The 26,059-nt window shown below is 40.2% G+C and overlaps 1 protein-coding gene across 4 annotated transcripts in view; it reads right to left on the reverse strand.

Moving 5' to 3' along the window:
• Positions 1-26,059, reverse strand: part of SLX4IP (SLX4 interacting protein) — a 195,668-nt gene that overhangs the window by 50,731 nt on the left and 118,878 nt on the right. For all 4 annotated transcript variants that reach the window (XM_074406237.1, XM_074406238.1, XM_074406236.1 and 1 more), the window contains one exon: positions 24,645-24,765. In XM_074406237.1, the coding sequence (XP_074262338.1) occupies positions 24,645-24,765 (121 nt within the window). The remainder of the gene's footprint in view (positions 1-24,644; positions 24,766-26,059) is intronic.

Consider the following 26,059-nt stretch of genomic DNA (forward strand, 5'->3'; position numbering starts at 1 on the left):
AGATATGTTATCAAAAGCACAACAACAAAACAGATAAATTAGACATAATTAAAATTAAAAACTTTTGTGTTTCAAAGGCCACCATCAAGAAAATAAAAAGAAAATCCGCAGAAGAAAAATGTTGTAAATCATATAGCTGATAAGGGACTTAAACCTAGAATGTCTAAAAGAACTTCCACAACTCAAAAAGACTAATAACCCAATTAAAAAATGGGTTCAAATCCTGAACAAACATTTATCCACAGAAGATATACAAATGGCCAATAAGTACTTGAATAAATGGTAACATCAGGGACATAGAAATCAAAACCACAATGAGATAACACTTCATACACATAGGAGAGCTGTAGTCAAAAAGACAAACAGGTGTAGGTGAGGATGTGGAGAAAACAAAACCTCACACACTGCTGGCAGAAACAGAAAATGCTGCAGTCACTTGGAAAACAGTCTGGAAGTTTGTCAATATGTTAAACACACAGGTACAAAAAGACCCTGAAATTCCATTCATAGGTATACATCCATGAGAAATGAAAACCTATGTCCATTCAAAAACCTGTAGTTTGAATAATGCCCATAGTAACATTATTCATCATAGCCAAATGTGGTTAACAACCCAAATGTCCATCAATTGTTGAATAAACAAAATATGGTATATTCACACCATGGAACATTATTTTTAATAAAATGAAATAAAGTACTACTGACATGTGCTATAAAATGAACAAACCTTGAAAACATTATGCTAAGTGAAAGAAGCCAATTATAGAGAACCACATAGTACTGTATGATTCTATTTATATGAAATGTCCAGAACAGGCAAATCCACAGAGACAGAAAGTAAGCTAGTGATTGGCTGGCTGTGGCTGGGGTACTGAGGAAAATGGAGAGTAATTGCTAATGGGTACAGGGTTTCTCTTGGAGTGATGAAAATGTTTTAAAATGATTCTGGTGATAATTGCACAACTCAGAATATATAAAAACCATTGAAGAGTATACTTTAAACGGATGAATTGTATATGAATGATATCTCAATAAAGCTGTTATTAAAAAATAATGAAAGTATTCTTCAGCTAAATGGATTGATGACAACTGTGTTCCTTATTAAGGAGTAAGATTCAAAAAAAATCAACTGAATTGTCAGGAAGAATGAGGCTTTCCTGTAAGTAAAAATGTCTGAGATTTTAAAAACGAGGTATGTAATCAGTCCACCACACTGGTAAACAACAAGAGACTACAATGGAAATATAGAAACAATGTTTCTCATCATTTGACTGATTCAGCAAATGAATCTATGAGTATTTGATGTGTGAATTCTGTAATTTTCCAATAGTAGGCTTCCTGGCCCTACAGTCATCCTAATTAAGTTTCACTGTTATCATTCATTCATTTATTATTATCATGAAAGAGATAGGGTCTTTCTCTGTTGCCTCGGCTGGAGTACAGTGGTATGATCACAGACCACTGAAGCCTTGAAATCCTGGGCTCAAGCCATTCTCCTGCCTCAGCCTCCCAAGCAGCTGGAACTACAGGCACACGCCGGCACACCTGGCTAATTTATTTTTATGTTTTTGTAGAGACAGGACCTTGCTTTGTTGCCCAGGTGGATCTTGAACTCGTGGTCTCAAGCCATCCTCCTGCTTTGGTCTCCAAAGTGCTGGGATTACAGGCATGAGCCATCACACCAGGCCTTATAGTTGTTTTTTGGTTCTTAGAATACTATATACTGCTACAGTCACCCTAAGTTTATTCAGAATAATTTTTACTTTTCTAAAAAGCTAGAGGAAAAAAAGATTGAATAACCTAAAAATGAAGGGGGAAAAGCCTCCTCATAAGGGCATTATTTATAAACTCTGTACACTTTTGTTATGAAAACATTAGTATTTTACTAGAATAAGGGTAAACTTACACAATACAAAAACCTTACAGTCTTCTAGAAGTTCACACTACCTTGAAAGGTAACCAAGTAGTTGTTTTATTTTCAAATGTATCCAATAAGGATTTGATAAGTTTTTAAAAAAAGTTTTCTATTTAAGTGAAGCTTTTGCAAATCATTCTTGTAAATAATGAGAATTTCTTCCCCCACCAAGGGAATACTTTCTACTACATCATTTCTAAGAATACACAGAGTTAAAACCATGTAAAATATATTTTCTCACAGTTGGGGGAGAAAAAAAACATTGCAAATAGGAAACCAGACAGCTAGGGGGGTCAAAACACTACACTTCCAGGTCAGACTTCTGGTTGCAATTAAGTAAAATTCCTGAAAATATTTGTAAGGAAATCATATTTTTGGTGTCCCCTTTCAGGCCTTGTAACTTTTATTTTCTTTAGCAGTAACTTAGATTTGTGGGTATGTACACGTCTATACATTCATTAAATACATACACATAAACATACAAATATACACATTTACTTGGACACATACATTAATCTATGACCCAGAACCGAAATTCAATCTTGGCCTAAAACTTAAAACTAGCATCTTTTCCAGGCATTCATTTTTTATGTGTGAGATCATGTGGAGTTAGTTTTGTTTTTGCTTAATGCAGGCATGGATAATTTTCTCAAGACATTTCACAAAATAGATCAGGCCAAGTTTCCCATTAGGTTACATGGTTCATGATCAAACAATTAAAATAAATGTGAATCTGATTGGAGTTTATACTCTACGTAATAAGCATTGGGGTAGGACAACAAATATAAACAAGCTATGCAGTTAGGTGTACCTGAACAGTTATTCACCATGCCTCTACTCAACTCCCTGGGAATAGCTCAGGGATTCTTAATGCTTCACAAATAAGCACCTCACTCTGAATCTGTGGCTAATTCACTTAGAGGCAGTATAAATGTCTATTGTACCAGAGGGAGCCAATCCCCTTGCCCAGTTTATAGAAGTTATTATAGTGAATATAAAATTATTTTGATTATGATCAACTGAAGTGGTTAACTAAAAATATTTAGTAACCACGAAACATCACAATTTTAGGTTCTCCATTTTTATTTTAAGTAATTAGAATAATTAGGGTGTCAAGCAATTTGAAAATGAAAGCTCTCTTGTTTTTAATCATCATTTGGGTTAGAATCCCCCAAATTTCCAAGATATTTCGGTAGCAAATTTCAGTCCCAATGTGTTATACCACAGTGTGCTATCCCATACAAAGCCTCTTCACTCATCCTTCATATACTTCAAAATCAAAGGGCTCTTGATATTTAGTCTGTAAGATAACTAGTATCCATTTTCTCTTTCAAGTTTCCTTATGGGTGTTAATATTAGAAATGTGAAACTCAATTACCAGAAATTTGAAAATTTGGGCATTATGAGGGGAGGTCCTGGCCAAAGTAGGGGGAAAAAAATTAAAAAGAACAGACAAACTGGTGAATGCTATAAGCACTTCCTAGATAAGGGAAGGCTATTTATTGCTATGGTGTAATAGACATGAAATTCATGAGAAACAAACAGTACATGCTAAGACAAACAGTTCCCACTACACCTTATCATCCTACATATTAAAAATATATGTTACTCCTATGAGAAATGGCCATGGGGGAAGGGGGTAGGGAGAGCTTTCCTTATTATTATTATCTGTCAAACACAGGAGAAGTTACTGCCTTCTAAGACTTCACCTGGAAAGTGTTAAAGGAAAGTACAGCCTTGTAGGTCTCACTGTCTTCTTGTATCTCCCAGCCCTCACCTTAATACATACATACCCAACGCTAAGTGGCAGCCAAACCATTTAGACAATATAAAACCAGAGCCCCAGGTACTATGTTCCCAGCATGCTGGGATAAACGACTTTCACTGGGTCAGGACTGTTCTCCTCCGCTGGGTAAAATGGAACGACAGGCCTCCCATCCAGCTGTCATCATTAGAAGTACTGTGACCAAACAGATCACCTACAGAAAGGTTTTTAATCTCACCCCACATCAATTTAAGGGCAGGTGATTTTCCTTCCTATTACTTCTCCTCCTACTCCTAGCAGGGCAGGAGAGCCAACCAGTTCTACCTGACCCCAATGCAGACCTGTCTTCAGAATATGTAGTAATAAGTCAACAGTCTTCATGGAGCTAACAAGAGGGCAGGGCTCTGAGCTAACTGGGACAACTCGTTAAAAAAAAAGTCTTGCAAAGTAGCATTTGATAACAGAGATCTTTCTGGAATCCAAGAGTCCTGGGGATTTGGTAGAGCTGTTGTGAGTGTTCCAGTTCCCAGATATGCAGAAAGTCTGGTTCTAAATGTGAACAAGCCCAAGCAGATATAAAAGCAATACTGGAGTTGTGTTACCAGAAAAGCTCCAACAGAACTGGCATTATAATCTGAAACAGAATAAGGCAATACGAACTTGGTTTCATGAGGGAAAAATTGTCTTTCCGAGGTATGGGGTAGTGGGTTCAGATGGGTGAGGCTGGAGGGAAGGAAGCAGTATGTTCACAGCAGGCCAACGGGATCATTCTAATAAGGTTTATACTTACATGGAAAAGGTCTTGTAGTGGTTCAAACTGAAGTTTGACAATCTCTGGTCAAAAGAATTCTAACATTTCTGGAAGACTTGTACATCAAGTTTTTTTGAATTTTAATTTCTTGTAAAATTAAAAAGTAGATAAGGGATCAGTCATTGCATTCTGGCAACGTCTGTAACAGGTGACGATAACAAGTGGAAACATCACCTTAAAACTTTAGAGATTTTGGCCAGACCTGGCAGCTCATGCCTGTAATCCCAGCACTTTGGGACACCAAGGTGGGCAGATCACGAGGTTAAGAGATCGAGAGAGACAATCCTGGTCAACATGATGAAACCCTGTCTCCAGTAAAAATACAAAATTTAGCTGGGCACAGTCGTACATGCCTGTAGTCCCAGCTACTTGGGGGGCTAAGGCAGGAGAATCGCTTGAACCCAGGAGGTGGAGGTTGCAGTGAGCCAAGATTGGACCACTGCACTCCAGACTGGAGACAGACTGAGACTCCATATCAAAAAAGAAAAAAAGATAAGGTCTAGTAACATGGCCAAATAGGAAGAGCTCTAGCCTGAAGCTCCTAGCCAGATCACCACAGAAAGCAGATGATTTCTGCATTTCCAACTGAGTTATACAGCTTATCTTATTGGGACTGGTTAGACAGTGGATGCAGTCCATGGAAGGCAAGCCAAAGTAGGGTGGGGCATCACCTCACCCAGGAAACACAAGCGGTCAGAGAACTCCCTACCCTAACCAAGGGAAGCCATGAGGAGCCGTGCCATGAGGAATAGTGCATTCCAGCCCAGATACTATGCTTTTCCCATGGTCTTCGCAAGTGCAGACCAGGAGATTCCCTCGGGTGCCTACATCACCAGGGCCCTGGGTTTTAAGCACAAAACTTGGTGCTGTTGCGGCAGACACCGAGCTAGCTGCAGGAGTTGTTTTTCAGTGGCACCTGGAATGCCAGCAAGACAGAACCACTCATTCCCCTGGAAAGGGGGCTGAAGCCAGGGAGCCAAGTGGTCTAGCTCAGTGGATTCCACCCCCACAGAGCCCAGCAAGCTAAGATCCTCTGGCTTGAAATTCTCACTGCCAGCACAGTGAGCTAAAGTTGACCTGGGATGCTCAAACTTGGTAGGCAGAGGGGTGTCTGCCATTACTGAGGTTTGGGTAGGTGGTTTTCCCTTCACAGTGTAAACAAAGCCTCTGGGAAGTTCGAACTGGACAGAGTCCACTGTAGATCCGCAAAGCCACTATAGGCAGACTGCCTCTCTGGAGTTCTCCTTTCTGGGCAAGCCATCTCTAAAAGAAAGGCGGCAGCCACAGTCAGAGGCTTATAGCTAAAACTCCCATTTCCCGGGGACAGAGCACCTGGGGAAAGGGGCAGTGGCTGTGGGCACAGCTTCAGCAGACTGAAACGTTCCTGCCTACAGGCTCTGAAGAGAGCAGCGGATCTCCCAGCACAGTGCTCGAGCTCTGCTAAGGGACTGACTGCCTCCTCAAGTGGGTCCCTGAGCCCTGTGCCTCCTGACGGGGAGATACTTCCCAGCAGGGGTTGACAGACACCTTGAACAAAAGAGCTCGGGCTGGCATCTGGCAGGGGCCCCTCTGGGATAAAGCTTCCAGAGGAAGGAATAGGCAGCAATCATTGCTGTTCTATATCTCTGCTGGTGATACCCAGGCAAACAGGGTCAGGAATGGACCTCTAGCAAACTCCAGCAGACCTGCAGCAGAGGGGCCTGTTACAACGAAAACTGATTAACAGAAAGGAATAGCATCAACATCAACAAAAAGGACATCCATGCAAAAACCCCTTCAGAAGATCACCAACATCAAAGACCAAAGGTAGATAAATCCATGAAGATGAGGAAAAACCAGCACAAAAAGGCTGAAAATTCCAAAACCAGAATGCCTCTTATCCTCCAAAGGATCACAACGCCTTGCCAGCAATGGAACAAAACTGGATGGAGAATGAGGTTAATGAATTGAGAGAAATGGGCTTCAGAAGGTGGGTAATAAACTCCTCCAAGCTAAAGGAGCATGTTCCAACTCAATGCAAGGAAGCTAAGAATCTTGAAAAAAGGTTAGAGGAATTGCTAACTAGAATAACCAGTTTAGAGAAGAACATAAATGACCTGATGGAGCTGAAAAACACAGCACTAGAACTTCCTGAAGCATACACAACTATCAACAGACAAATCAATCAAGCAGAAGAAAGGATATCAGAGATTGAAGATCAGCTTAATGAAATAAAGTGTGAAGATAAGATTAGAGAAAAAAACACTGAAAAGGAATGAACAAAGCCTCCAAGAAATATGGGACAATGTGAAAAGACCAAACCTATGTTTGATTGGTGTACCTGAAAGTGATGGGGAGAATGGAACCAAATTAGAAAACACTCTTCAGGATATTATCCAGGAGAACTTCCCCAGCCTAGAAAGACAGGCAAATATTTAAATTCAGGAAATACAGAGAATATGACAAAGCTACTCCTCGAAAAGAGCAACCCCAAGACACATAATTGTCAGATTTACCAAGGTTGAAATGAAGGAAAAAACCTTACGGCCAGAGAGAAAGGCTGGGTTTCACACAAAGGGAAGCCTATCAGACTAACAGCAGATCTCTCTGCAGAAACCTTACAAGCCAGAAGAGAGTGGGGGCCAATATTCAACATTCTTCAAAGAATTTTCAACCCAGAATTTCATATCCAGCCAAACTAAGTTTCATAAGTGAAGGAGAAATAAAATCCTTTACAGACAAGCAAATGCTTAGAGATTTTGTAACCACCAGGCCTGCCTTATAAGAGCTCCTGAAGGAAGCACTAAATATGTAAAGAAAAAACTGGTACCAGCCACTGCAAAAACATAGTAAATTGTAAAGACCATTGAGACTATGAAGAAACTGCATTAACTAATGGGCAAAATAACTAGCTAGCATCATAATGACAGGATCAAATTCACACACAACAATATTAACCTTAAATGTAAACAAGCCAAATGACACAATTAAAAGACATAGACTGGCAAAGTGGATAAAGGGTCAAGACCCACTGATGTCCTATATTCAGGAGACCTATCCCTTGCTCAAAGACAAACACAGGCTCAAAATAAAGGGGTGGAGGAAGATTTGCCAAGCAAATGGAAAGCAAAAAAGAAAAAAAAGTAGGGGTTGTAATCCTAGTCTCTGATAAAACAGACTTTAAACCAACAAATATTAAAAAAGACAAAGGGTATTATATAATGGTAAAGGGATCAATGCAAGAAGCTAAAGATCCTAAATATATATGCAACCGATGCAGGAGCACCCAGTTCATAAAGCAAGTCCTTAGAGACCTACAAAGAGACTTAGACTCCCACACAATAATAGTGGAAGACTTTAACATCCCACTGTCGATATTAGACAGACCAACAAGACAGAAAATTAGCAAGGATATTCAGGACTTGAACTCAGCTCGGGACCAAAGAACCCTAATAGACATCTAGAGAACTCTCCACCCCAAATCAACAGAATATACATTCTTCGCAGCACCACACTGCACTTATTCTAAAATTGACCACATAATTGGAAGTAAAACACTCCTCAGCAAATGCAAAAGAACAGAAATCATAACAAACAGTTTCTCAGACCACAGTGCAATCAAATGAAAATTCAGAATTAAGAAACTCACTCAAAACCACACAACCACATGGAACTGAACAACCTGCTCCTGAATGACTACTGGGTAAATAATGAAATTAAGGCAGAAGTAAATAATTTGAAACCAATGAGAACAAAGACACAATGAACCAGAATCTCTGGGATACACCTAAATCAGCGTTTAGAGGGAAATTTATAGCACTAAATGCCCACAGAAGAAAGCAGGAAAGAACTAAAATCGACACCCTAACATCACAGTTAAAAGAGCTAGAGAAGCAAGAGCAAACAAATTCAAAAGCTAGCAGAAGACAAGAAATAACTAAGATCAGAGCAGGACTGAAGGAGATAGAGACACAACAGAACCCTTCAAAAAAAAAAAATCAATGAATCCAACAGCTGGTTTTTTGAAAAGATTAACAAAATAGACTGCTAGCCAGACTAACAAAGAAGAGAGAAGAGTCAAATGGATACAATAAAAAATGATAAAGGAGATATCACCACTGATCCCACAGAAATAGAAACTACCATCAGAGAATACTATAAACATGTCTATGCAAATAAACTAGAAAATCTAGGAGAAATTGATAATTCCTGGAAACATACACCCTCACAAGACTAAAGCAGGAAGAGGTCAAATGTTTGAATAGACCAATAACAAGTTCTGAAATTAAGGCAGTAATAATAGCCTACCAACCAAAAAAAAACCCAGGACCAGACAGATTCACAGCCAAATTCTACCGGAGGTACAAAAAGGAGCTAGTACCATTCTTTCCGAAACTATTCCAAACAATAGAAAAAGAGGGACTCCTCCCTACACATTTTATGAGCCCAGCATCATTCTGATACCAAAACCTGGCACAGACACAACAAAAAAGAAAATTTTAGGCCAATATTCCTGATGAACATCGGTGTGAAAATCCTCAATAACATACTGGCAAACTGAATCAAGCAGCACATCAAAAAGCTTATCCACTGTGATCAAGTTGGTTTCATTCTTGGGATGCAAGGCTGGTTCAACATAAGCAAATCAATAAACATAATCCATCACATAAACAGAATCACTGACAAAAAACACATGATTATCTCAATAGATGCAGAAAAGGCCTTCAATAAAATTCAACACCCCTTCATGCTAAAAACTCTCAGTAAACTAGGTATTGATATAATGTATCTCAAAATAATAAGAGCTATTTATGACAAACCCACAGCCAATATCATCCTGAATGGGCAAATGCTGGCAGCATTCCCTTTGAAAACCTGCACAAGACAAAGATGCTCTCTCTCACCATTCCTATTCAACTTAGTATTGTAAGTTCTGGCCAGGGCAATTAGGCAAGAGAAAGAAATAAAGGGTATTCAAATAGGAAGAGAGGAATTTGAACTGTCTCTGCAGATGACATGATTATAAACTTAGAAAATCCCATTGTCTCAGCCCAAAATCTTCTTAAGTTGATAAGCAACTTCAGCAAAGTCTCAGGATACAAAATCAATGTGTAAAAATCACAAGCATTTCTATACGCCAATAATAGACAAACAGAGAGCCAAATCATGAGTGAACTCCCATTCACAATTGCTATAAAGGGAATAAAACATGTAGGAATACAATTTACAAGGAATGTGAAGGACCTCTTTAAGGACTACAAATCACTGCTTAAGGAAGTAAGAGGGGACACAAACAAATGGAAAAATATTCCATGTTCATGGATAGGAAGAATCAATATCATGAAAACAGCCATACTGCTCAAAGCAATTTATAGATTCAGTGCCACTCCCATCAAGCTCCCACTGACTTTCTTCACAGAATTAGAAAAAACTACTTTAAATTTTATATGGAACCAAAAAAAAAAAAACCAAAATCCCATAGACCCAAGACAATCCCAAGCAAAAAGAACAAACCTGGTGACATCACGCTACCTGACTTCAAACTATACAACAAGGCTATGATAATCAAAAACAGCATGTTACTTGTACGAAAACAGATATATAGACCAATGGAACAGAACAGAAGCCTGAGAAATAATGCCACACATCTACAACCATGTGATCTTTGACAAACCTGACAAGAGCAAACAATGGGGAAAGGATTCCCTATTTAATAAACAGTGTTGGGAAAACTGGCTAGTCATATGCAGGGAACTGAAACTGGACCCCTTCCTTACGCCTTACATAAAAATTAACTCAAGATGGATTAAAGACTTAAACCTAAGACCTAAACCCATAAGAACCCTAGAAGAAAACACAGGCAATACCATCAGGACATACGCATGGGCAAAGACTTCATGACTAAAACACTAAAAGCAATGGCAACAAAAGCCAGAATTGACACATGGGATCTAGTTAAACTAAAGAGCTTCTGTATAGCAAAATAAACTACCATTAGAGTGAACAGTCAAACTACAGAATGGGAGAAAGTTTTTGCAATTTATAATTAATCTATCCATCTGACAAAGGGCTAATATCCAAAATGGTACAAGGAATTTAAACCTTTTTTTTTTTTTTTTTTTTTTTTTTTTTTTTTGAGATGGATTTCACTCGTCACCCAGGCTGGACTGCAATGGTGTGATCTCAGCTCACTCCAACTTGTGCCTCCTGGGTTCAGGTTATTGTCCTGCCTCAGCCTCCTAAGTAGCTGAGTTTATAGGTATCCACCACCACACTCAGCTAATTTTGTTGTTGTTGTTGTATTTTTAATAGAGGTGGGGTTTCATCATGTTGGCCAGGTTGGTCTTGAACTCCTGACCTCGGGCAATCCCGCCCGCCTCAGCCTCCCAAAGTGCTGGGATTACAGGCATGAGCCACCACGCCCAGCCAAACTTTAACAAATTTACAAGAAAAAAACAAGCCCATCAAAAAGCGGGCAAAGGATATGAATGAACACTTCTCAAAAGAAGACATTTATACAGCCAACAAACATACTGAAAAAAGCTCATCATCACTGGTCATTAGACAAATACAGATCAAAACCACAATGAGATACCATCTCATGCCAGTTAGAATGGCAAACATTAAAAAGTTAGGGCAGATGCTGGAGGGGATGTGGAGAAATAGGAATGCTTTTATATTGCTGGTGGGAGTGTAAATTAGTTCAACCATTGTGGAAGACAATGTGGTGATTCCTCAAGGATCTAGAACCAAAAATACCATTTGACCCGACAATACCATGACTGGGTATATACCCAAAGGATTATTATGATTCATTCTACTATAAAGACACATGCACATGTATGTTTATTGAAGCACTATTCACAATAGCAAAGACTTGGAACCAACCTAAATGCCCATCAGTTAGACTGGAAAAAGAAAATGTGGCACATACACACCAAGGAATAGTATGCAACCATAAAAAGGATGTGTTCATGTCCTTTGCAGGAACATGGATGAAGCTGGAAACCATCATTCTCAGCAAACTAACACAAGAACAGAAAACCAAACACCGCATGTTCTCATTCATAAGTGGGAGCTGAACAATGAGAACACATGGACACAGGGAGAGGAACATCACACACTGGGGCCTATTGGGGAGTGGAGGGCAAGGAGAGGGACAGCCTTAGGAGAAAGACCTAATGTGGATGACAGGTTGATGGGTGCAGCAAACCACCATGGCACATGTATACCTATGTAACAAACCTGCATGTTCTGCACATGTAATAATTAAAAATTTTTTTAAAAAGTGTAGAGATTTTGTTTACTTTCTATTTATCATAATAAGCGGTTAGAGAAATTTCTGCAGGTTTCGAGAAAGCAAAGCATTTTGTGTTGTCGCTGTGCTTTAGTACACTTTTAGTAAAAAGCATAAAACTTAAAGTTTCACAAATTACTCATTCCTGAAAAAATAATCTTTGTTGAAATTGCAGCACATTCACCAGACGACTTACAGGCATTTGCTTTCCCATTATTGCCCTTTTAAGCTTTACACGTGTGGATAAAAGCCTATAAAATGTTTTGATTGAGTACATTATGGGAAGAAATATAAATAATAACCAAAGCTATTTAAACACGTGTAAAAAGAAAACACGTTTCCACAGTGCTTTATGAGAGATCTAGGGAAATCCACTTCTATTTAAGGGCTGTGAATAGAAAAAAACAATGTCTAAATAGTAAAAATATTTAATAGAACAGCAGATAACTGAAAATGTGCTGTGCGGGGTTTTACTGTTTCTAAAACCACATGAGTGACTATTTCTTCCCCTCTTAGTCCTCCATGCCTGCTGTGGAAGTCAGAGAACTACCTAGCTTGCTCTGTGACTGCGATACAGTTCCATTCCTGTTGTGCATAGGTGTGCACAACAGGAGCACATTCTAACAGCCCATTGTACTAACTGACTCACATAAAAAATGACTCTTAAAAATAAAACTACTTGCCAAAGGCCTATGTTTCTTCAGTGATCACAGTGGTTGGATGCACAGCACTTGTTATTGTTTTTGTTAATGTGTGAGAAAAACACTGATGGAAGGGAAGTCTATAAGGTGGTGTTTTAGAGCAGGTTTTCATTGTCCTCTGAAAATGCACGAAGGTTTGCATGGAGGAAGGGCTGGGTTCTCAAAAGGGAAAAAGTACTTCACTTCTGAAATTTATTTTAAATAGAAAAAGGCCCTGTTTTCAAAGGGCTGGGAAAATAAATACAAAACAAAACACCACATACACAAATTTGCACTCGCGGGGACGCTGGGGAGAATGGCTCACAATGAGTCTGTGTTTGAAGAGCAAGGAGAAAGCTTTTTTTGGCAGGTACCATGCATCGGGTGTTGGGGAAGGTTGAGGAACATTTCTCAGACAGAGGAAAGAATAGGAAAAACTTGCTTGTTTTGGCAATTCTTGTCTTTTTCTTTTTCGCTTCTTGTCGTGTGAACACACACTGATTCCCCAACACGGTGGTAACGTGCCCCACACAGAATGCTTCTTGGGAGGTGAATGTTGATGAAGAGAGAGAACACCTTGGTAATTCAGCCTCAAACATTCGCCTAAGACACCTCGGATGCCACACAAGGGTGAGCAGAGGACTAGGTACTTTGGCTGCAGATGTAAGCTAAGATTTTAGAGGAACATTCAGCTTAGAAGAAATGCCAAAAAGCAAGCCACTGCAGAGAGAAACCACAGTACCCAGGAAAATTTAATTTATTTTATGGCATTTTCCAAAGGACTGGGTTTCTTAGATGTTAACTACAAGAAAAGGTTACACAGAATAGAATAATAGGCAGTAAAAAAAATTTACTGTTACTGTTCCACAAACACAAAAATGTCATGAACTCTAGAAAATGCACTGAGGCAAGCGCTTATAGCTGGAAGATGAGTTCTGTTTTGGGGCCTATTTCTCCCTTTCCATCTTGTGATCAGAGAATAAAGGATATAAACTTTAAACCAAGATAACCACATGGTAATTCAAGCAGAATACTGCTCCTAGCTAATTTAAAGACAGACGTGTTTTTATGATTAGAGGAAAACTGTATTAAAAAAAAAATAAACACACAATACTCTCCTTAAAAGGGATACCAAAGCAATGAGGACAAACTAGACATCAGACAGCAGAGTTTTCACGTAGCCTCTGACACTTCCTAGCTACTATCTGATCTTTGGGCAAGTTACTTAAACTACATATCTGGCTCTCATCTGTACAGCAAGGGTTCTAAAGCTTAGGAATGATTAAAACAAGGACTAAGAAGACTAGCTAGAATGGACTGTCCCAGGGATCTGCCATGGGTAGGTGGAAGACCTAACCCAGAGCAGTATCCGAGGGGTGGACAGGTACCTGGCCAAGGCAGTAATACTAATGAAGACCCAGGGTAGAATGGGTTGGAAGGAAGGAAGGTATTTTCTGTCTCTGGAGTCAGAAGATGCTGTAACCTAATCTTACACTGAGGTAATAGGTGTAAATAGGTTGTAGCCTAATCTTACACTGGGGTTTTAACTTTCTGAAAACCAGATGAGAAAATCTACTTAATAATTTGTAACTCACAGGCCACTTTCATCTCTGTATTTTGTGCAAGGGGCCAAGAGATGTTGCAATGGAAGCATGCTGTAAAGTCTTGGCAATGGGAATGCGACCTGTGAGTAGTAACAATTCCTTTACTTCTCCCAATACTTGTGCTCTGACAGGCTCTGCAGTAGGTGCTGAACAGAACATAACTCCTGTCCTCAATGAAATTGAAGTCCATCAGTGAGGCAAGTAAGCTACTGGAACAATGAGTGCCGCTACTACAGAGGGTGAGCAGGGAGAGAGGAAGGGAAGCGCTCTTGAGAAAGAAGCTGCACAGAATCAGTTAGGTCTCCTTAGAGGAAGTGATACCTGAGCACAGGCTGAAGGATGAGGAAGGCACACCCAGTGGAGCAGAAGCAGCATGTGTCCAGAGGCCCAGGGTGAGAGAGCACCATGCTCTGGGGATGTAGTTAGGGAAGAGTGACAAGCTGATCAGTGACCACGGGCCCTCTCTGGGTTTGCTGGCCAAGGCCATCTGGGAATAATGACTACTCCCAGTCCCTGGGGACAGAGGCTCTCCCTGAACTCAGCCAACCACAGGTCTAGCTGGAAAACTGCCAAAACCTCCAGATCCTGGGCAGTTGGCTTACCGAGCATACTCCTAAACAACCAGACTGCTCAGTGCCTGAACCTGGGACTCAAATGTTTGCCACCCCCAACTTGACAAGATCACTTTTATGCTTGCCCAATAAAAAAGGGTGATGCAGGCCAGGTGTGGAGGCTCACATCTGTAATCCCAGTACTTTGGGAGGCCAAGGCAGGAGGATCACTTGAGCCCAGGAGTTCCAGATCAGCCTGGGCAACACAGTGAGATCCCATCTCCACAAACTGTTTTTTTTTTTTTTTTTTTTTTTTTCTTTAAATAGCCTGACATGGTGATACATATTTATGGCCCCAGCTATTCAGGAGGCTGAGGTAGGAGAATCACTTGAACCCAGGTAGTTGAGGCTGCCATGAGCCATGATCATTCCACTGCACTCTGGCCTAGGCAACAGAGTGAGGCTGTCGCAAAGAAAAAGTGTGTGTGTGGCCTGGCATGGTGGCTAACGCCTATAACCCCAGCACTTTGGAAGGGCAAGGTGGTTATATCACTTGAGGTCAGGAGTTTGAGAACAGCCTGACCAACATGGTGAAACCCTGTCTCTACTAAAACTACAACAATTAGCTAGGCGTGGTGGTGGGCGCCTGTAATCCCAGCTCCTCAGGAGGTTGAGGCAGGAGAAGTGCTTGAACCTGGAAGGCAGAGGTTGCAGTTAGCAAAGATTACACCACTGCATTCCAGCCTGGACAACAAAGCAAGACTCCATCTAAAAAAAAAAAAAGTGTGCATGTGTCTGTGTGTGATACATGGCAGTACTCCTTGATACAAGATGCCCAGAGAGCACACGATCTGTATGCATGCTGATCTGTGTGACAACACCAGCCTGAGCCAGGTGATCCCCCTGCAAAATGGTATGTGACTCAACAGGAGAAAGACATGCTACCAAGGCCACTCCTGAGTGGGTAGCCACCTTGCAGGTGAGGGATGCCCCCCAGGGAGTGAGAGTTACTGAGAGAGTTAATAGCCAGAATAGATATGATGTCTGTATAGCACCAAAGTTCAAGAGTAAAGAAGGGGTACTTGGTAATTGGGTGAGTAGAAATTTGTAGTCGATTTAAGTACATGGCTGGGCAAGTCACTTGGTCTACTGGAGGGCCATGATCCACTGGTGACCTTGGTCGGAACCATTTCAGAGTGGTTCAACCCACAGGTGACTCTGGCTTATTGGTTAATTGATTATGTCCATAACTCCAAATAAGATGGAGAGCATATTTAGACTCTACTTAAAATGTAAGTTATGGGCTGAGCTGTGCCCCACCACCCAAATTCATATATTGAAGTCCTAACTCTCAGTACCTCAGGATGTGACTATATTTGGAGATCAAGTCTTTAAAGAGGTAATTAAATTAAAACTAGGTCATCAGGATGGGCCCTAATCCAATCTAACTGGCATCCTCATAAGATACAAAGACATTTATAGCAGAAAATCATGAGAAGACAAAGGGAGAAGATGAGCCATCAACAAGGAGAGAGGCCTCAGAAGAGACTAACTTGCCAATACTTTGATCTCAGACTTCTAGATAAGAAGAGACACAGACATATATAGAGGACAAATCACATGAAGACACAGGGAGGAGACAGCCATCAACAAGCCTAGGAGTGAGCCTCAGAAGAAACCAACCTTGACCTTAGACTTCTAGTCTTCAGACTTTGAGAAAAAATAAATTTTCTGTTAGTTAAGCCACTCAGTCTGTGGTATGTTATGCAACCCTGGCAATACACTATATTATACAACAGGAAAAAAAAAAATCTACATCTAGTACACCGGGACTTGACTGGAGCCACCCCGAAGGAGGGCCACAGCAACCTGGCCAGTCCCCAGATTTGAGTCCATTCATGGACTTATTTTCTCCACGAAAGGAGAGTCAGGCAGTCCTCAAGTAAGGACCCTTCATAATGTTACAAGTACATCCTATATATCTTCCATGTGGGATCAACTGAGATTACTATAATTTGCACAAGGGAAGAAGGGAAATAGCCAGAACTTTTGAGGAGGATTAGGCATTGGCTCTGAGATAATTCTTTGGTTCCCGATTACAGCTGTGATCTACCAGAGGGTTACACCTAGAAATGAGGCTTAAATTCATCTCACTAGGGACCCAGTAGGTCTGTAAAAATCTGCAGTTGTCCTCCCCGTTGCTGAGTGCATCCTTGGGATAGGTTTATTCTGCAACTGACAGAATCCACAGTTGGACTTCATGTCTTAGGGAGTGAGAACTGTTATGGTAATTAAAGGCTAGGTGAAAGTTTCTGGAATTTCTCCCACCCCACCAAAACTGTAAACTAAAATCAGTATTAATCCCTAGAAGATCAAAGAGATCTGCCGCCGTGAAAAACCTGAAACATCCATGAGCATCTTTCATGTAGTCTTACCTCACTTTCCTCTTTGGCTTAAGCAGAACGCAGATGGGTCTTACAGAATGATGGAAGGTTAATGTAAGTTTAATTAGCCAGGGATTCTTCTAGAGGTGGTTTCTCATTTGGAGCACTACAGCACATCGCATCAGTACTACAGAGGTGGCAAAATCAGTTTTTTTCTATCCCAGTGAACAGCGAACACACAAGTAGGTTTCTATCTACTGGCAAAGAAAGTCATGCAGCTTCACTGTTTTGCCTCATTGTTCTGTTGTCATTTTGCTTCAGTGATACTACTGAGTCTACAGGGACCTTCATTATCTCACTATCTTGTGGGACATTGTTCTGGTCTACTACACTGAAGGCATTATGATAGGACTTACACAGCAGAAGGTGGTGTGTACTCTGGGTGTCATACTAAGACACAGGCATGTCAGATGGTCACAGATAAAACCATTCAAAATACAGTTGGCCTGGTGCACAGGAAAAAGTTCATCTAAAAGGAAAGTCAAGATTTTTACACCTTATATCCCTTACTAGTATGAAATAGGCACAAACATCAATGACCATGTTTGCATGTTTCTCTGACTGATATGAGAGACCTGAAAAAGTAATAGTTTCACTCACCTGCTACAAGTAGATAAAAATTTGTGCCTAATCAGTGGCTCCACCCAATAGAATGGTACTAGCCAGAAGTGAATGAATGTAATGATATCACCTAACTCAGGGTGGAAGAGAAAAATCTGTCCAGTGAGCTGACTATTGAGTGGTATATTTTGGGTCTATGTGGCCTATGAGAGGAGATGGCCTGAGTAACAAATATATACTGATTCACTGGCAGTGGTTAATAGTTTGAAGAGAAGGTCATCAAGGACTGGTGACATGAACATTTGGGGAAAAGTTATATAGAGTGTGAGAATATTTATATCTTTTGTGAAAGTTCTCCAAAGGGCCTGTCTTAGTCTATTGTGTTACTATAACAAAATACCACGAACTAGTAAAAAATAGAAATTTACGTTCTCACAGTTCTAGAGGATGGGAAGTCCAAGATTAAGGCATGAGCAGGTCTGGTGAAGGTCTGATCTCTGTTTCCAAGATGTTGCCTTGAACACTGAGTACTCCAGAGGGAAGGAATGCTGTATCCTCACATGGCAAAAGGAGGAAGGGCAAAAAGGGACAAACTCCCTCCATCAAGCCCTTTTATAACAACATTAGCCTATTTATGAAGGCAGAACTTTCCCCACCTTGCAATACTGTTGCATTGGGGACCATTTCCAGTATGTGAATTTTAGGGGATACATTCACACCACAGCAAGCCCCATTCAGGAGAGGTTCTTATCATGAGTTAGACGAGGTGACCTACCCCGTGGATGCTGGCTGGCCTCCTTCCCTAGCTGCCAAAGGACCTGCTCAAAGGGCTCATAAGCAATGTGGCTATGGAAGCATGGATGTATGTTCTGCTAAGGCTCAACACACGCTTAACCTAACCAAGACTGAGCTTTGCCAAATGCCCAATTTGCCAGCAATAGCAATTAATCTGAGCCTCCCTACCAACTTCCATTTCATAGGGAGATGGGCCAGTGGTTGTGGGGAGATTAAATTTGACCTCTTTCATCACAGAAAGGCAATGCCTTATCCTCACTAAAGTGAAGCCTTCTTCTGGATTTGGATGTGCCTTGTATGCCTGCCATGTTTCTGCCAGCCACAACATCCACAGACTTCAGGAAGGCCTCATTTGCCATCACAACCACTGCAATTCTGACGCAGCAGCTCATTTTACAGGAAACAAAATAAGACAGTGGGCTTATAAAATTCAGTGGTCTTACAAACAAGCACAGCTCAACTGCAGCTGGCCTTATTCCATGGTGGAAAGGTCAATTGAAAACTCAGTTACAATGCAAATTATGAGGCAGGACCTTGTAGAACTGGAGTAAGGTCCTAAGGGATGCACTATAGGCTCTGACCAACAGAACAGTATGTGCTACCTTGGCCAGGTACGTGGTTCCTGGAACGAAGGACTGGAAAAGGGAGGTGACCACCTCAGCAAATGTTTACTTTCCATCCCCACAACTTTGCTTCCTTAGTACTCAAAGGATGATTATAACACAGACGATAACAGTGAATCGGGCTAAAAGTTCAAAGTACCATGTGATTATTTCAGGCTCTTTGTGGTACTAGACAAACAGGCCAAAGGGGAGTTGAAATGTTGGCTCACGCTGAAATGAATAGGAGGGGAGAGGTATATGGACAAAATAAGAAGGAACGTAAAGGGCTCTACCTGGTGAAGCATACCCAGCGCTAAAAATTAATTAAAACAATGGCAATCCCATCAAGGCAGGACCACTGGCAGCTCAAATCCTGGGGGGATAAAGGTAAAGAATGCTAATCAGGTGAGTTACAGGCTAAGAACACAGGAAAAACAAAATAAATAGAGGAGGGAAGATACAAACATCAACTACTTATTTCACAGTTACAGGAGCTAGAATGGTAGCATCTATCTACCTCACTGTCTTCTTTGCTGCAGCATGTATTTATATATCAGTTACTTTTTTGGCTGTTTCACTTCTATTTCATTTAAGGTTTGTTGGCAGTAGTTAACTTCATAAGTTAGTTCAAAAATTAACAAATATGGGCTGGGAATGAACTAGAAGGGGAGTAAACATCACTTAGAAATCCTGGACTCAGAGCTGGGAGTTGAGACCCTGGTTCATCTCTTTTGGAGGATATTTGGTGGGCACATTTCCTTTGTAGTTGGGAAAGTCATGCTGTTAGGCAATAGCTTGTTGTTACTGATTAGGAAAGCTATTAGTGGATATTTGTAACTTGTGTCCACCCACTCAAAATTGTTGACCATCATCCTGTTTTGATGACTTTCTACATTTTGTAAGTGTCACTTTCCCAAGGTAAAAGCCAAACATTTTGCATCCCCGGAATCACTTGTAACTAGGAGACAGCCACAAAATCTAGTTTTGCCTTGTGGTGGACTCAAAAGGAACAAAAGAGCACAAGGTTGTGGCCATAGGCCGGGCAGTCAGTCTCTGCAGGATGGGGCAGAGGGTGATGCTCAGCAAAGCTTCTGATACATGGTCCTAAGCATCACAAGGGGCATGTCTCAAAGCTGTCCCCGAGTCACACCTGAAGCTGTTCTGTGTAGCTTCACAACAGGGCTTTCCGAAATCCTGTGAGCTATCTAATATCTTTAATGAACTTCTCTGCTTAAAAGCCAGACCCACTCTGGCTAGTCTCAGGCAGAGAAAAAGTGAAATAAAGAATGTCAGGCAACTAAGGTTCCTGACCACACAGGGTTTCAAGCTGGGAGCTATTGCATTTTTGCCTTCAAAAGGTCACTCTGGCAGCAGAAGTGTGGATAAATTAAGAGAAAAATCACAGGCTGTGGCAGTAATTTAAGGGCCGATCAAGACAAGCCTTGACCAAGAGAGTGACAAAAGGAAAAAAAAAATTCAGAGGGAAAAGGCAAAAAACACAAACCTAAACTATAAATATACAGTTCTGTCAGTAAGCACATAAAAATACAAAGATAAATAAAAATTAAAAAGCACAGTATCGCCTTTTTTTTATTTTTGGCCTATCAGTCCGGCAAAAATTAAAAACATTCGTAATACCCAATATTGGCAAGGTTAAGAGGAAAAATATTAGTGAGATATAACTAATGAGCATTGACAGTCAAGTCTTCTTTAAAAAAAACCTTGTATCACGTATTTTTTACTGAATCTACTGAAATAAATTTTCAGGTAACTCTTAAAAACAATCAGGCTACTGGCAACGTCTGTAGTATGCTGCTTTTTGACTGAGTTTGAGAATAACTTTTATACTCCTTTGTATCATATACTTGCAAAAACAGCCTGCAAAGTCATTTATGCAAATTGTTCATACAGAAAACTCAAAGCATAAAAATATTATTACAGCAATGAGCAAAGTCACTAGCCTAGAGACTTCAGCTTATCCAGGGTTGTATATTAAGTATATATACCCATGCTGATATATATTCCATTATATGGATCTAGAAATGGAAAAAAAATGAAGGAACTCATGAAAATGAGGAAAGAGATCCAATTTACACAAAAGCATAAAGCATCCACATTCATCCAAACTAAGTACTTAGAAACAACAACTCTATTTTCAGGGAACAGGAGACACAGAACAGAAAACTAAGGAGGAAATAGGCATGGCTTTCTGGTTAGTGGATTTGAACTTGGTTTTGAAACAGGTTTAAAAGACAGCAGGATCAGCTGAAAACAGGCAGTTAGATAAATGTATAGAGAGATGTTTTTGGTGATGCTGTTAATAAACAATATAAGATAGTGGCATGCCATGACGCATCCCTCTTGTCTCTGCAGGTGTCTAGATCTACACAGCCTACAATACAATGAACCTCAGTCATCTGTGAAAAGCAATCTTGTGGTCGAGCTGCATCAGCCATGCTCATACCTTTTAGAAATTGACAGTTTAGTAAGAGTCTAAGCATTTATTAACCAATCCCTACTGAAATACCAATGACATTCTTCATAGAAATAGAAAAAGATAACACTAAAAATTATATGGAACCACATAAGATCCAAATAGCCAAAGCAATTCTGAGCGAAAGAATAAAGCTGGAAACATCATACTACCTGATTTCAAAATATACTACAAAGCTATAGCAACCACAATAGCATGGTATGGTTATAAAAAAGACACATAGACCAATGTAACAGAATAGAGAACCCAGAAATAAGTTCACTTACTTAGAGCCAACTGATCTTTAACAAAGGTGCCAAGAACACATATTAGGGGAAAGATCACTTTCTTTAAAAAACGCTGCTGGGAAAACTGGATATCCATATGCAGAAGAATAAAACTGGGCCCCTATCTCTCACTGGATAAAAAAATCAACTCGAAATGGATTAAAGACTTGAATATAAGACCAAAACTAGAAAACTACTAGAAAACTATAAAACTACTAGAAGAAAACTAGAAAACTGCTAGAAGAAAATTCAGGGAAAACTTCAAGATACTGGTCTAGGCAAGGATTTTGTAAGATTTCAAAAGCAGAGGCCATAAAAAGAAAAATAGAAAAATGGGCTATATCAAACTAAAAATCTTCTATACAGCAAAGGAAACAATCAAGAGTGGAGAACCTGTAGAATGGGAGACAACATTTGCAAGCTATCCATCTGACAAGCGACTAATGTCCATAATATACGAAACTCAAATAACTCAATAGCAAAAAGCTAATCTGATTTCAAAACGTGCAAAGGATTTGAATATTTCTCAAAAGAAGACATACACATGGCCAACAAGTATATAAAAAATTGCTTAACATTATTAATCATCAGGGAAATGCAAATCAAAACCACAATGAGATATCTCACCAAAGTTAGGATGGGCATTATGAAAAAGACGAAAACTAAAAAGTGCTGGCAAGGAAGTGAAGAAAAGGAACTCATATATATGGTTCATGGGAATTTAAATTAGTGTAGTCATTATGGAGAATAATATGGAGGTTCCTCAAAAACCTACAAATAGAATTACTATGTGATCCAGCAATCTCCCTACTAGGTATTTTAACAAAGGAAGAAAATCAGTGTATTGAAGAGATATCTGTACCCCCTTGTTTATTGCAGTACTACTCACAATAGCTAAGATATGGAATCAATCTAAATGTTTACCACCAGGTCAATGCATAAAGAAAATGTGGTATGTATATATATACAATGGAATACTATCAGCAATGTATACATTAAAAAAATAAAATCTGTCATTCATGGTGACGTGGGAGGAGGGCAAGGAAGTGCTGGGTAGAGAAAGGCAGGGTCCCTGGTGAGGGCTCCACCCTTAGGCCTGTGCCCACAGACCTAGGTGAGGACAGCCACTCCTGTTTTCATGCCCAAATGTTGCATCTTCCAAGACCACCCTGGCCCACCATGCCCCCAATCCTGTGCCCGAGACCCTAGCCGGCACACACACAGATGGCTGGACATCAACAGGAGCAGAGAAATGGAAGAGCAGGTCGACAAGCACCAGCAGACTCCGCAGGCCATCGACAGCAGGATAATGTGAAATTCCGCCGGGGGAGGGGGGAGTCAGAGGTCTGTCTGGCAGCTGGGCAGCCCAACTCCAGGGGAGGACCACCTTCCCACTTGATCCCACTTATGGCCTCTCCACTCACATCCCTGTGAGCCCTGTGAGCTACCTCCACTCTAAAACCTTGCACCCATTCTCCAAGCCCAGGTGTGATCCAATTTTTCTGGCACTCCAAGGAAAGAACCCGGGATACAGAAAGCCCTCTGTCCTTGAAATAAAGCAGAGTGCCTAACTGAGCTGATTAACACAAGCTGCCTGCCGATGCTAAACTGAAAAAGCACATTGTAACACATGCCCACTGGGGCTTCAGGAGCTGGAAACAGCCCTAGATGCTGCTGCTGTAGGATTGGAGCCAGTGCTACTGCCGTCTACATGTTCCCCCAGGGGTTTGAGCTGCGGGGCCACACCCCCATCACAAGTCCTGTGAGGGAGATATGGGATCTTTTCAATGGCAACATGAATGAGCTCAAAGGAAATTCAGTGAAGTAAGTCAGGCACATATACAAGATGGAATACTATTCAGCCATAAAAAGGAATGAATTAATGGCATTTGCAGCAACCTGTATGGGACTGGATATTATTATTCTAAGTGAAATAACTCAGGAATAGAAACCCAAACTCATAAGTGGGAGCTAAACTATGGGGATGCAAAGGCATAAGAAAGGCACAATAGACTTTGGGGACTGGGAGGGAAAGGGTGGGAAGGGAGTGAGATAAAAGACTACAAATCATGTTCAGTATATACTGCTTGGGTGATGAGTATACCAAAGTCTCACAAATCACCACTAAAGAACTTACTAGTGTAACAAAAAAATATGTAAAGAAAAAAGTAGAGATACATAGACACACTAAAATTTAATGATGTAATCAGAAGAAAAATAAATATCATGTTCTCACTCATATGTAGAAGCTATTTATATAAAAAAAAATGGAGCTCATACAATTATAGAGAATTGTGAGTATTAGAAGGCTAGGAAGGATAGGGAAAGGAAGGATAAGGAGAGGTTAGTTAATGGATATAAAATCGCCACTAGAGTAGGTTCTAGTGTTCTACAGCACTATAAGGTCAAATATAGTTAACATTAGCTTATTGTATATTTTCCAAAAACGAGAAGGATTTTAAATGCTCACAACACAAATGATAAATGTTCAGGTGATATATATGCTAATTACTCTAATTTGAAAATTACACTTTGTATACATTGTATACACGTATCAAAATATCCTATAAATATGTACAATTACTACATGTCTACTAAAAATAAAAAAGAAAAACTTAAAAATTAAAAAAAATCCTTTAAAGAATTTACAGTTTCCTTAGGAATGTTTTATTTGCTATTTTTATACATTTTGCCTACCATTAAAAGTCCTGAGGGTTCTTTGGTTAATTTTCTTTACCCAAACAAAGTATCTTCATTAGGACATATTTTTTAAATGTATCACTACACTAACATGACAGTCAGAGTCAAACATAATTGCCATCTCTACAGAACAGAAATTCTATTTACTTTTTGTCCAGAATCAAAGTGCTCTGCACCTACCTTTTAAGGACAAGGGACTGGATCTCGTGAATTCTGCATTTGATGGCCTGTGCTGTTTGCGAACTTCCAAGTACTCCTGAACTCTTGAAGCAATGGTTTCTTTTAACAGTAAACAGACTTCCTAAAGTAAATAAAAAGTTAGATATAAGCTTCCAATTTAAATGCGAAAAAGTTAACATGATATATATTAAAACGTCAACAATGAACATTTCATTTTGTTTGCTTTTTAATTTAGTTATGAATGTTGAAAGGAATGTCATGTGTGCTCATGGATAACATTGCAGATTTAAATTTGCTACTGAAGTTTGCTCAAAACCATGATGTTGGCTCACTGTGTGATCTAGGAAAGTCATTTCATTTCTTTCTGCCTCAGTTTCACATTTCTAAAAGAAAGATAAAAACACTTCAATGTGAACTTCTGGGTGAGGAGGTAATAAAATAAGTGCAGTAACGAACACTTTCACACAAATATCAATCAGTTGTACTGTGACAAATAGAAGAAATACGTTAAGAAGAGCCAATGCTGGCTGGCAGCAAGGGCCCCAAGGAAACACCAGTGTGGCCAGCCAGCGGACAGTAGACAGGGATGGGGCCAGGAGTAAGGGCATATTCATCCACTGCTGGTGCGACGGCCTGGGGAACCCAGACCACAGCCCTAGTCAACAGCGAGCAGCTCCTCATGGTTTCAGGGGACTGTTTCATGTATATAAGCACAGTGTTGCTAGATATTCCAATTTGTTCAAAAGAAGTCAGAAATAGTAATTTTTACGGAAAATATCCCATTTTTCAAACTTGGTCTAAAAATGTTTATAAATCTAAACACATTGGCTGGGCGTGGTGGCTCACGCCTGTAATCCCAGCACTTTGGGAGGCCCAGGTGGGTGGATCACGAGGTCAGGATTTCAAGACTAGCCTGACCAACATGATGAAACCCTGGCCCTACTAAAAATACAAAAATCAGCCAGGCATGCTGGTGCATGTCACTAATCCCAGCTACTCAGGAGGCTGAGGCAAGAGAATTGCTTGAACCCAGGACGTGGAGGTTGCAGTGAGCCAAGATCACGCCACTGAACTCCAGCCTGGACAAATGAGCGAGACTCCACCTTGGGGGGGGAAGAAAAATCTAAACACCATTATTAAAACCTAAACATCATCATTCATTAGTTTCTGGTCTTGGGTTTACAAATCTACTGAAGGAAAGTGTTAAGCAGTGAGTTAAGCAGCGAACTGGTAATCACTAATGTTATTTTCCTTCTAATGCTCTTGTTGATTATACTGTATATACCTGTTTGTTTTCATAAAAATGTGCTACACTCATCTATTAACAGTGAAAATGATGTAATTTCTCTAAAGTAGATTAACATTTACTGGGCGACAGAAATGTGGCTTTAATTCAATTTCAGTATTCCTTATCA

The sequence above is a fragment of the Saimiri boliviensis genome, chromosome 9, assembly GCF_048565385.1.
Source record: "Saimiri boliviensis isolate mSaiBol1 chromosome 9, mSaiBol1.pri, whole genome shotgun sequence".
Classification (NCBI taxonomy): domain Eukaryota; kingdom Metazoa; phylum Chordata; class Mammalia; order Primates; family Cebidae; genus Saimiri; species Saimiri boliviensis.